The sequence below is a fragment of the Colletotrichum paranaense genome (assembly GCF_030867605.1).
Source record: "Colletotrichum paranaense strain IMI 384185 chromosome Unknown Scaffold_1.1, whole genome shotgun sequence".
NCBI lineage: Eukaryota > Fungi > Ascomycota > Sordariomycetes > Glomerellales > Glomerellaceae > Colletotrichum > Colletotrichum paranaense.
The window spans coordinates 2,418,567-2,429,816 of record NW_026848959.1 but is presented as its reverse complement, the minus strand read 5'-3'; the positions used below and the strand labels follow the sequence as shown (position 1 = coordinate 2,429,816).

Sequence of the window (11,250 nt, the reverse complement as noted above, 5' to 3'; positions counted from 1 at the left end):
TCTCAACTAGGTGTCGCTGCACAACATGGTCCCTCCAGCGCCCCAAATCAATATCCAACAACAGTCAAGGTGCCAGAGTGGTTAATGGGCTGCCCTGCTATCGGATTTTCTGGTTTCAGCTTAGGCAGTGGCTTCGGTCGCGCAGGTTCGAATCCTGTCCTTGACGTATAAGCAATGTTAGTCGGCGATGTTTTTTTGAAAATGACGACGGAGTTCGCGATAACATTTTGCTTCGCAGATATACGCATGCTGTAATAGTGGCTGACTCTGCTATAGGAAAACTTTCCTTGTCAAACTCGTGTGGGAGGGCTGTCGAATTCATTATTCAAAACGCATGGAAGATGACACCAGGATACCTTGTTGGTTGGGACGCGCCTGGTGGGCCTCGTTCGGTGAAATTGACTGCGAAGCAATGACCTTTTTCAATTTTCCCGTCTATCATCTGGCGCGTCCTGGGGGCTGCCTGCAAGCCTGTCACCGAATTTTCTCCTACAAGCGATACTACCATGAAGCGTAGCAAATGCGGCCGACCTCCTGGCTGGCTATCGACCGAAAAACCTCGGTGCCAAATCAACACGACTCCCCCTCGCATTATCATTAGGAGCCGCCTTTCATTCGACCTACGACGGAGTGCTAGATTGCATCTGTTTTACTTTAGCTACACGAAGAAACGGCGGACGCCTCGCCGGGGAGTCAATTGGAGACGTGAGGGTTGCATCCGCGCCGTCAGCAACCCCAAAAAGGAATCTTATCAATTCCCTTCCAACCATCCTGCCAAACAATCAACACTGGTCGTCGAGATGCCACGGGCATGCATGGGTAGCCTGAATTTTGGGTGCTGCCGAGTTATCCGGTGGTGATCGTTGGCGCCTCCCTTCTTGGCATCGGCTTCCGCTCCTAGGCATGCAGGCAATAAAGGCTAAATGCAACTGTTTGAACTTTGAAGTTTGTAGGCTAGGATCCCAAAACGCATCTAGCTTTAGGAAATGCAGTAAGTGCCTATCGAGGAGGAGACCTCTGACAGATTGTCTTAGCTTCTTTGGCTGCACATCACCCCAGACATTTGCATATGAACGAGCCGACGGACGGAAAAGGAGGCCCGACGTCAAACTCCGGTCTGCCATCCCATTCTTTCTCGGCTCGACTCCAGGCTTGACGTGAAATCATTCCCTTTCTGCCAGGCCAGTGCACGGGGGCTGCACCTCAACAGCAGCGAAAAGGTTGGGAATCCACCTCTCAACGCCGCGTCGAAGTGGGACGATTCTATCCAAAGGAGGACGCATCTCGGAGAAATGGAAGTTGCTTAGCAGCCTTCGCTCTCACCTGCCACTGGACAGCCTAGGCTTCGTGCAACAGCGCGGCCCTGGAACGCCACGCCGCAGGCGGCTGCTGTGGGACGGGGTCCTGAACAACGTGCTGACGGAGCCCTATGAACCTTGGCATCGCACCATGGACCTTTTAGGAGGCGTCTTTGCGGTATTTCCAGCACAAGCCCTGGACGGAAACGCTGCGAGAGCGGCCTTGGCCATGCAAAAAGGGGGTTGCGAAAGACAGAATGAGTGACCGTCGTTGGCTTCTCGCCTTCTTGGCAGTTCGAATAGGTTGATGTGTCTGTCGTCTCCTGATCCATTCGGCTTTCGCTCGAGCCTCAATCATTGGCATTACGGACCAAGGGGCTGGGCATCGAAAATCGATCCGCGGCTACCGTTGAACGGCGGCTTGCTCGGGCCAAGGTGCTGGCCAGAGATTGAACAAAGACGACGGTATACGAATTCTCGCCAGTTTGTCGTTGTACGCCGCCTGGCTGAGCCGTTCGTCCAGTACGTGGCATGGGGGCGGTCGAAGAAGTAGGCGTGGGCCTTTGCGCGATCTTTTGACAGACTTCCCAGGCAACAAAGGTCTAAGTGCATGGGTATTTGATTCACGCTGCAGTGTTCGACTACGCCGCCCGTCAGACATTTGGAATCTACGAGCGCTGTAAACTATTCCGCTACTGTGATGGTCGTATTCGTGGCGTCTGTTGACTTCCTTCCCGCTGACTACTCGGGATCTCCTCGATTTCCCCAGTCCGTCGCTCACTAACAACTACTAGTTGCTGCTATCACCACGCAACCCCAGAGCAAAGTCGCTCGCACGGCTCGGTATGCTCCAATGCCATCTTTGGATTGCCAGCTGGCTCAGCGGAGGGAAGAGGGATTTGCAGCTGGCCGGGGAATTGAGAGCCAATGGGTATCTGTTCAGGTGATATTTTGTTAGTGGACTGATGATCCCCCGGAGCCGGCAGTAGAAAAAGGCAGTGATGAGCGCCCTAGTGTGGTGTCACTGTCACCGCTGCGAGAAGAGACCGCAGAGTATCCCACGTCAAGGGTTGCATGACAGGGCACGGACAGGCGCGGCATTCGTCAGAACAGGTGACTTCCACTGTGGCATCTTGCCATATCTTTGCTCTGGTTTGTCGGTGCCGGTTCGGAGCGAAGATGTCCAGTATCTCCGATACCCAGAATTCACGATTGCCCTCAGAGCGACCCAAGCTTCGAGGTCTGTCTGGAGTAGCTACTTTGAATCATCATCTGACATGATCAAGGTACGAAGTTACAGGTCCTAGAATGGATAGACGCTTGTCAGTCAAACATCAACTGGGGCTGCCCACGTTCCGGACGAAGGGACGTAAGAACAGTGTATGGAGACAAGAACTCCCGCGTCGTGGCATGCTTCCAAATTCCTAGGAGGAATCGAACTACGTACAATGCCGGCGCAGTCTGGGGAAATAGGCTAGAAGCCACCAGATCTGGGGAAAAGGCAATTGCACGCCAACACGCATGATGGTTGTCCAGGGCAGGGAGGACCCCAAAGACTACAGCGGGAGCCCGAACACATGTCGTGGTTCGTCCAGCGCCTGGTGCCATCATCGGACCATTCGCACTAGAAGGTGTGTATTTCGACTCGGTATATGCATACATACACGGAAGCAATGGGACTTGGCCTTTTGTCGATCGAGTCCACGGCAAAGGGTGTGCAGCAATCGCCCAAGCTTTCCCCGCAGCCCAGCGCCATGTGGCCGTCGATTGCGCGCTTCTGATGGAGGCCATTGTTGGGGTTGATAAACCTGGCTACTCCAATACAGCACGGTCATGATGACGCTTTAGATCAACTTGGCTCGACTTTGCAGGCTTTCAGCATACGGACGATGGCTCAGAACCTGAGTAGACTGCATTGCGGTACAGAAGAGCTCTCAAGCCATCCTCGAAGTGTTTCCCACACAGAAAGAGAGGAAATGCCTTGACGCTTGACACACGCCTTAGAGAAACTCTTCGTCCCGGTATTGTATCCGCGTCAACATCTGAAGCCGGAGTCAACGGGGCTTGGGGTGTCTCGAATAGGCTGGGATATTGCCAGTCCACCCCCAGATTCCCCGCAACACCCATCTTTAGGGCACGGTTGATATGGACAGTGACCGGCAGAATGTGACCAGATGACAGATGTATTGCGACAAAGACCGGCAAGAGGCAGAAAGATCTCGCCCAAAGAGCTGGATTGGTTGAAACGCGCGATGCGATGCAGGACCGAAACAGTGGTGCTATGTTCCCACCGTACAGACTACAAACTGGGGGAGTGGAAACCTCCAATCTAGACAGAATTCGCCATTGACAAGATCACTATAGTTGATCGGCCCCGAAGAGTCTTTTGGTGTAAGTCAAACCTCCTCTCTTGGACGCTCTCAAGAAGCCTACTAGCAGCAGCAGCAGCCGCAGCATCGCCAACCGGGCCAGTACTAATATCATACCGACTGCCGGCAGATTATGCCCGCCCACGATCCGTAGCCAAGACGGGGAAGAGCCGTGGCGGTAATTTGGCCAGTCCCCTGTTGCAGGAATTTTTTTTCATCCAGCACCGCCGAAGTGCTACCCTTGGTCCGCTAGGCCATTTGGTTCAACCATATTCATGACACACGGTAATATCGATGTGCCGCTACAAGTTACAACTCAAAGGGACCTTTTTTGCCGTCCTCCTGTATCGCCCAATGAGAGCGCGACCGCGAAGAGGGAACAATCTGGACGGAATTCGTGGAAGGCCGGGCGTCAGGGCAGAGCATAACGCCAGTCCGAAAACGTTCAGACGGGAGACGCACCTCTCAATTCCGCTGCAGTGATAGTTACATCAGGTGTTATCGCCACGCCCTCCCTGCATTTTGGGGCTCAATCTGGTCTTGGCCGGTCGCCCTGCTGCTGCTCAGCGATGTATCCGCAATCCCACGCATCGTGTCTGCGTCGGCGTTGGGCTGCTGGACAGCATGGTAAAGGGAACGAGCAGCGCCATCTAGAAACGTCGGGCTATACTCTGCAGATGCGGTCCTCGACGTCTTTGGGGACGGGATGAACGAGACTTCGGCCATATGGTATTTCAGTCGCTAATTAACTGTCCTTTGACAAACGTCAGAGGCTAGGCGCTTTGGGGGTGGCTTTCGACAACAGCAAGCCCAGGCCGCTTATGCAATAATGATTTGCCTTTCATCACCCACCCCGGCTACTTGCTAGTTGCAGACGGCGACCAGAGCAGCCACGCCTAAAAAAAAAAAAATTGGAGAAGCTTTCTGGTGACGGAAAAGGTGGGAATGACATCAGCTCGTGGACTGATTTCCCAAGTGGCCCTAGGCAGGGAGCTATCCGTCTCCATTGCTCCTTTGGTCGTCGCATGTTTTTTTGCTGGGTATTCTCAATTGTCATAATCTTCCGCACCTAGGTATTCCGAACACTGGAATTCGACAGTAGCTCAAACCAGCGGGGATGGGCGAAAGGATGACCGTTCCAAGATGTCTCAGAGCTCGAGATGGCGAGACTCTTCTTTCAAATCGGCCTTCCTCCCCATCATTGGATACCAAGTTTACGAGGGCTGGGCAAGACCAAGTTACCTTCAACAACCCGAGATTTGTTCCCCCGCTACTTGCATCACTGACCGGATGGCCGGGATGTAAGCAAAGACCTGCCGAACTGTTGATGGGGATGGATCGAGGAGCTGCTATTCTCACAGGGGCTGCAAGCTCACTCATGCGCCAGTCTGAGGGCTGGCCGTCTCCATACGATCTGGGCATGTCGTCGTTGAGCTGGCATGCTGGCTTCGAAGCATATGGCGATGGAAACCCCCTTTACCAGCAGACCCTTCCTTTTCGGCCCGTCTGGCCTCTGGGGAAGACGAGAGGAGGGTTTTATTCGCACCATTGCGGATTTTCTTCCATGTCATTTCCAGCAGATCTCCCCTTCCAATGGCGGGCTCCGACGCCGTGTCAGTGGTCACTCCACCACCACCCGACATCGCAACCTAAAATATTAAAAATAATGAATCTATTATGGAGCCTCCGTTGCACCCCATTCCCATTTCGTCCCCCGGTTCATTCTTCTCTGGGCTTTAAAGATCGGCCCTTGGAAGCAGACGGCTCGCCTTTCGCCCTCACACCCTCTTAGTCTACCAACTACGCGATCTTACTCGACCCACTCCCTCCCTCTTCCTCCTGCAGACGACGCCTCCTCTCCTCACTTGTCCTCCACGCTGCTTCTCCTCCTCCTCCTCATCCATCTCCAGTTCTCCGCGCCAGTCGGGCCCACGTATCTGTACATACCCCAGACGTTCACACACGTTCACGAAGCTACCAGCCCATCAGCATTCTGCATTTTGCGCTGACCCTCGACCCCGGCTTCCGTTCGTCCTGGCTTGATCGTTTCTTGCCTCGAACCCCGTTCTTCCCCCATTACTTAAAGACTGCTCCCCACCCATTCCCCGGAGTCGAAAGGAACCTTCCTTCATCAAAGTTGTGTGCCGTCTTCCGTGGAGTTTGCCTACTCTTGCTACAAGATACCCCCCTATACTCATTCTTCTCTTTGGTTACATACTTGCCTTATTATCTCTTACACCCGGAAGACTACACACAATGGCCACACACGAGGCTCACCACAACGCCGTCCCTCCACAGGACGTGGAGAAGGACGTGCATACCTCTGGTGCCGACCACTACAATGGTGCCAATGGTGCTCAAGTAGGCCAAAACACATACTCACGACAAGCCGGGCCTTTCTCCCGCGTTGCCGACTACCGGAACATGACTGAAGGAGAAGCGCAGGCATTCGGTGGTTCGCTCCAACCCGGTGTATGGAAGCCGTACGAACACAGAAAGTTCGCCAACCCAGCACCACTCGGTCTCTCAGCCTTCGCCCTCACGACGTTCGTCCTTTCTTGCGTCAACCTCCACGCTCGCGGCGTGACTGCGCCCAACATTGCCGTCCCCCTCGCCTTTGGATACGGAGGTCTGGTCCAGCTCCTCGCTGGCATGTGGTATGTCCAGATTTTTCTTCCCATGTTTTCTTTTTTTCCCTTTTCCGTGCCAGGGTCCCCAAAACTTCCCCAACATCTCATCTCAACCGTCTCCACGATGTCCCCCGCAAGCGGAAGCTCCGGTGCGTTCATGTGGAGCATGGATGCGCTCCTTTGCGCCGGAGTGGACCTTGAGCTAGACACACAAGCATGGGGGACTCGGGGAAGTTTGGTCCACAGGATGCTTGCCTACGCCCGGGACCAGGGGAACCTGTGGAGAAGCTTGTGTAATACGAGCATCACAAACCAGTCATCACTTTGCATCCTTCATCCGCGCCAATGCTTACTGACGGTTGGTCGTTCACAGGGAGATGGCCGTCGGCAACACCTTTGGTGCCACTGCTCTCTCATCGTACGGCGGCTTCTGGATCGCATACGGCATCCTCTTGACCCCCAACTGGGGCATCATCGCCGCGGACGGCCCCTATGCTGCCAACTACTCTGATCACTACTCAGCTGTCGGCTTCTTCCTGACGGGCTGGTTCATCTTCACGACGCTGCTGCTCCTTTGCACCCTGCGCTCGACCGTGGTCTTCTTCTCCCTCTTCTTCACCCTCGATTTAGCCTTCCTCTTCCTCGCCTGCGAGAACTACGCCGCCAACAACGGTGCGTTGACCGCATCGCGCAACCTGCAGATTTGCGGTGGTACTTTTGGTATGCTTGCCGCGTTTTTGGCGTGGTATTGCGCTCTGGCAGGTCTTCAGGACGATAGGTGAGTTTTTTGTGCATACTATCCACCCACCTTTCCGCTCGACCGGCGATCGGTTCAGGTCTACGCTAGACCGTGCCGTCATCGTCGCTGTTTCCCCCCTCTCCTCCCCGCCGCGCTATAGCGTAGAACAATGCGCGCGATGTGGATTCAGTTTGCTAATATTGAAATTTCTCTACAGCAACTCCTTCTTCCAGGTTCCTGTTTTCCACCTGCCGTGGTCCGACAAGGGCAAGGAGATTCGCCGGGCCAAGAGCAACGTCGCCTAAGTGTGAGCAGCATTTGCCACGAGAGCTTGGTGTGTTTTTGTTACTCGTTTAATGCGCGGAATATGATGGGATGTGTGCGGTCGGTGCGACTGCGATGATTTAGGATACCCATTTACGAGGGGTGCTATAGCCAAGCTATGTGAACGACGCGAGAGAGTATAGCGGTGCGGCGAAGGGCTGAGCAGATGCAAGGATTCTTGCGGTTACATATAGTGTTAATATTATGGGTGAAATGGTCAATGGCGTCTATCAAGTGAACTTGAGGATTGTCTCAATTGCAATGCATGTGGTATCTGCGGTAGTCCTCAATCGGGAGTTTTCAGCGACAGGCGCAACAACTTCATTTGCCCGTCCATCTCATGCAAAACTTATATTTCAATACTCTTCCGCAACACTGTCAAAGTCGGCGACCGCATCGAGTGTTCGGCGCACATTCGTCGCTCGCTCGACGTCAGTACCAAGATGCTGTGACGTCGGCAAGCCACAGGGCCCCTGGGCGTTGCGGCGATTCGGGAGAGAGCGTCACTGGTGTCTTGGCGATGAAGCGATTAAGCATCCGTATCCGAAGGTATGATTAATTGCGGGAGATGCGCCACTTCGCCGCGCTTTTCTTGGTGCTTCGCGGAGCGGCGGAAGGAACGGGAGGGATGGATTTGGGGGCGGCGCTTGAGGGCTTGGCGTACCTCATTTTTTGGGGGAGATGTGGAGGTGATGGTGAAGTTAAGCTTGGTTAGGTTTATACTCTAGATATTGGTTAGGAGTTTGAATCCAAGGATCTGTTGCGTGGTCTTAGTTAATGAGGATGGAAAGGTTTGAGTGTAGAGAGTTGTGAAATGGCAAAGATTGGTAGTAATTCGCTCGTCGTCGAGAATCAGTGGTTGAGAAGTAGAATTTGATGGGGGATGAGACTGTGGAGGAACAAAATATCGACGGCGGGTTTGTATGTAAAAGCAAATGTCATTGACTTCAATCGTGCGCAAGTATACTTAACCTTCACTGTTTGGACTTCACGGAAGAGGATGAGTGATGTGGTGGTGTTCAGCTCAATATCAGTAGCCGCAATCCGACGAGGCGCGAGTTCGTCTTATCTGGATTGACCGCTGAATCGGCTTTAGGGACAAGAGTCGAAGACTATAATCCATAGACATTGAACCTTGAAGGATTTGACCACACTTTAATTGAGTTATCAGAAACTGGGGTTATCGTTTCCGCGTATTCGAGTGTTACATGGCGTTTGATAGCTCAATCGAATGGCTTGAGAGACCCCAAATCGTGATATCCGGGGAATCATCGCCAGAGCCTTCGGGTTCTTCAAGAAGCCCGACCCCACATTGCGGGAGGGTGAAATGATGCAAGTTCCTGGTACAAAAAACGAACGTTGTGCATATCTCGCCAAAATTGATGGATTGTAGCGCCATCATTGGTTCAAGTATCGAAGTGCATGACTTGTGCGTCCCCATGATCTGCACAATTCTGCATAACTTGATGCTGTGGTAGCTCTGCCGTCTATCGTGTCACTCTGGACGGCTTCTTCTGCGTCCGTGATCTGGTGGACGACTTATGCTTGGAAAGACAGTAGTATATCTGGAGCATGCGCTTCAGAAGCTGCGTTTTCCTTTTTGCTCTTCTCCCTCATTCTCACAGTCTATATTGACTTGCGTTGGATTTCTGAAGTCCTTTTCATCTGCAATTGGAAACAACATACAAAAATGTTTATCGCTTTCGAATCTGTAACTATGTATCATGGGCTGTTGCTCATCCCGTGTGCTATCATTATCGTAAGCGTCGAATTAGCTTCACATACGATACGGAAACATAGCTAATCACTCACAAGACCATCTTCTACTACACTGCACTCGCCATCTATAACATCTACTTCCACCCCCTCTCCTCCTTCCCAGGCCCACGTCTCGCAGCGGCAACACCATGGTGGACAGCACTCTCCTACCTAAACGGTCGCACTCCCTACGACCTTCTCGAGCTACACAACACCTACGGCCCCGTCGTGCGCACATCTCCCGATTCCCTGTCGTACATCAAGGCGCCGCAGTGGAAGGAGATTTACGGGCACAAGGCGCCCGGTCAGCTCGAGTTCAGTAAGGACAGTAAGTATCATTCTGCGCTCAAAGGCGATGCAGTGATTATAAATGCGGACCGGGAGTATCATTCGTACATTCGTAGGTTGTTCGCGCATGGCTTCTCGGAGAAGGCTATGAGGGAGCAGGAGGAGGTGTTGAAGGGGTTTGTTGATGTCTTGTTTGCGAAACTTGGGGAGGTGGGGGAGGGAGGACGGCCTGTTGATGTTGTGGAGTGGTATAATGTAAGTTTTCTTGATATCGGCGGTTTAACAGCGAGCGCGTCAGGAGAGGGAGTGTGATACTGATGATATCTTGCAGTTTCTCACCTTCGACTTCATCGGATTCCTCAGTACGTTTGCCATCCCATGTTCCGTGTGTCATCAACTCTAGCTTCCTATCTGACACTGCTCCTTTGTAGCCTTTGGCGAGTCGTTTGACTGCTTGACAACGTCGACCCTTCACACTTGGGTCCAGATCTTCTTCGCCCTGGCGAAGTTCATGTCCTTCCACCAGGCCATCTCCCGTCTCCCCAAGTTGCTCCAGCTTCCCGCGACGCTGTTGACGATGCCGAAGACTATTTCTAAGGATGTGAAGACGCTGAATGAACTTCAGAGTGTAAGTGTACCACCGATTGAAGCTCCTTGGTGTAGCTTGAGAGGTCCTGCCTCGTGAACTATGCTAATGTCTGGATTGAAACTATTCAGGAGAAGGTTCAGCACCGGCTCAAGACGGAAGCAACCGTCCCTGATTTCATGGAGAGGTTGATTTCGGCGTACAACGCGGGGAAAATGTCGTATAAACAACTCGAAGGGAACTCCCAGATCCTCATCGCTGCCGGGAGCGAGACCACGGCGACTTTGCTCGCAGGTAAGCCGACATGTTTCCAACCACCACAGTCACGCTTCATGGAAGAACAGGTAACCCATAACTGACAACATCACCTAGGACTCACATACCTCCTCACCCAGAACCCCCGCGTTCTCGCCAAACTCACAAGTGAAGTTCGCTCAACCTTTTCCCACCCAGACGAAATCACTTTCACGGGCGTCAATAGCTGCAAGTACCTCCTCGCCTGCATCGAAGAGGCTCTCCGCGTCTACCCGCCCTCCCCGCAACCGCACCACCGCATCGTGCCCGCCGGCGGCGCGACCGTCGACGGCGTTTTCTTGCCCGAGGGCACGGCAGTCAGCATTCCCATCTACGCTGCCTCGCACAGCCCCCTCAACTGGACGCTGCCGGAGGAGTTTATCCCTGAACGATGGATGACTACAAAGGATGATGGCAACAAGGACGGAGCAGCCGATGAGGATGTGGACGTGCGGCTGTTTGCTGGAGACCAGCGTGATGCGTCGCAGCCGTTTCAGGTTGGGCCGCGCAACTGTATTGGTAGGAATTTGGCTTATGCCGAGATTAAAATCATCATGGCGAGGTTGTTGTGGCAGTTTGATATTGAGAATGCTACAGAGGGGGATTGGATAGGGACGCAGAAGGTGTTCATGGTCTGGGAGAAGGCACCGTTGTGGGTGAAGTTGCATCCTGTGCAAAGAGATTGAAGATGGATGAGTTCTGAATACTGGGTTGGCAAAGGAAGGCAAGTTTCAAACGAGGAGGATTTCTTGAGTTTCTAAGTTCACGAGTTCCCATCGGATGACATTCACCTTTACGCGTTCAATAGAGCGTTTGTTAAAAATTCTCTGCAATGTTGCGGTTGTTGGATCCTGTTAGGTTTGGTGAAGATAGACACAATATCACAATCAGCCAAATGCAAAACCCGAATAAATGATGGCTTAGATTGGTCCTTGAAGCTCTCATCGGTGGTAACGACCGCGAC

General features: G+C 52.9%; 3 protein-coding genes across 3 annotated transcripts; 2 read left to right on the top strand and 1 right to left on the bottom strand.

The window, feature by feature from the left end:
• Positions 1-5,043: 5,043 nt before the first annotated feature.
• CPAR01_00883 (uncharacterized protein) lies at positions 5,044-5,666 on the bottom strand (the record flags this gene model as incomplete). The annotated part of the gene is made up of 3 exons (XM_060485173.1): positions 5,044-5,316; positions 5,482-5,604; positions 5,646-5,666. 3 exons carry the CDS (start codon positions 5,664-5,666, stop codon positions 5,044-5,046), a joined length of 417 nt encoding a protein of 138 aa, XP_060356030.1.
• A 257-nt stretch (positions 5,667-5,923) lies between these two features.
• On the top strand, positions 5,924-7,341 carry CPAR01_00882 (GPR1/FUN34/yaaH family protein; the record flags this gene model as incomplete). Its single annotated transcript, XM_060485172.1, has 3 exons — positions 5,924-6,324; positions 6,671-7,075; positions 7,254-7,341. 3 exons carry the CDS (start codon positions 5,924-5,926, stop codon positions 7,339-7,341), a joined length of 894 nt encoding a protein of 297 aa, XP_060356029.1.
• Positions 7,342-9,050: 1,709 nt separating this feature from the next.
• Positions 9,051-10,972, top strand: CPAR01_00881 (averantin oxidoreductase; the record flags this gene model as incomplete). Its single annotated transcript, XM_060485171.1, has 6 exons — positions 9,051-9,119; positions 9,176-9,661; positions 9,738-9,768; positions 9,838-10,034; positions 10,124-10,286; positions 10,365-10,972. 6 exons carry the CDS (start codon positions 9,051-9,053, stop codon positions 10,970-10,972), a joined length of 1,554 nt encoding a protein of 517 aa, XP_060356028.1.
• Positions 10,973-11,250: the final 278 nt, after the last annotated feature.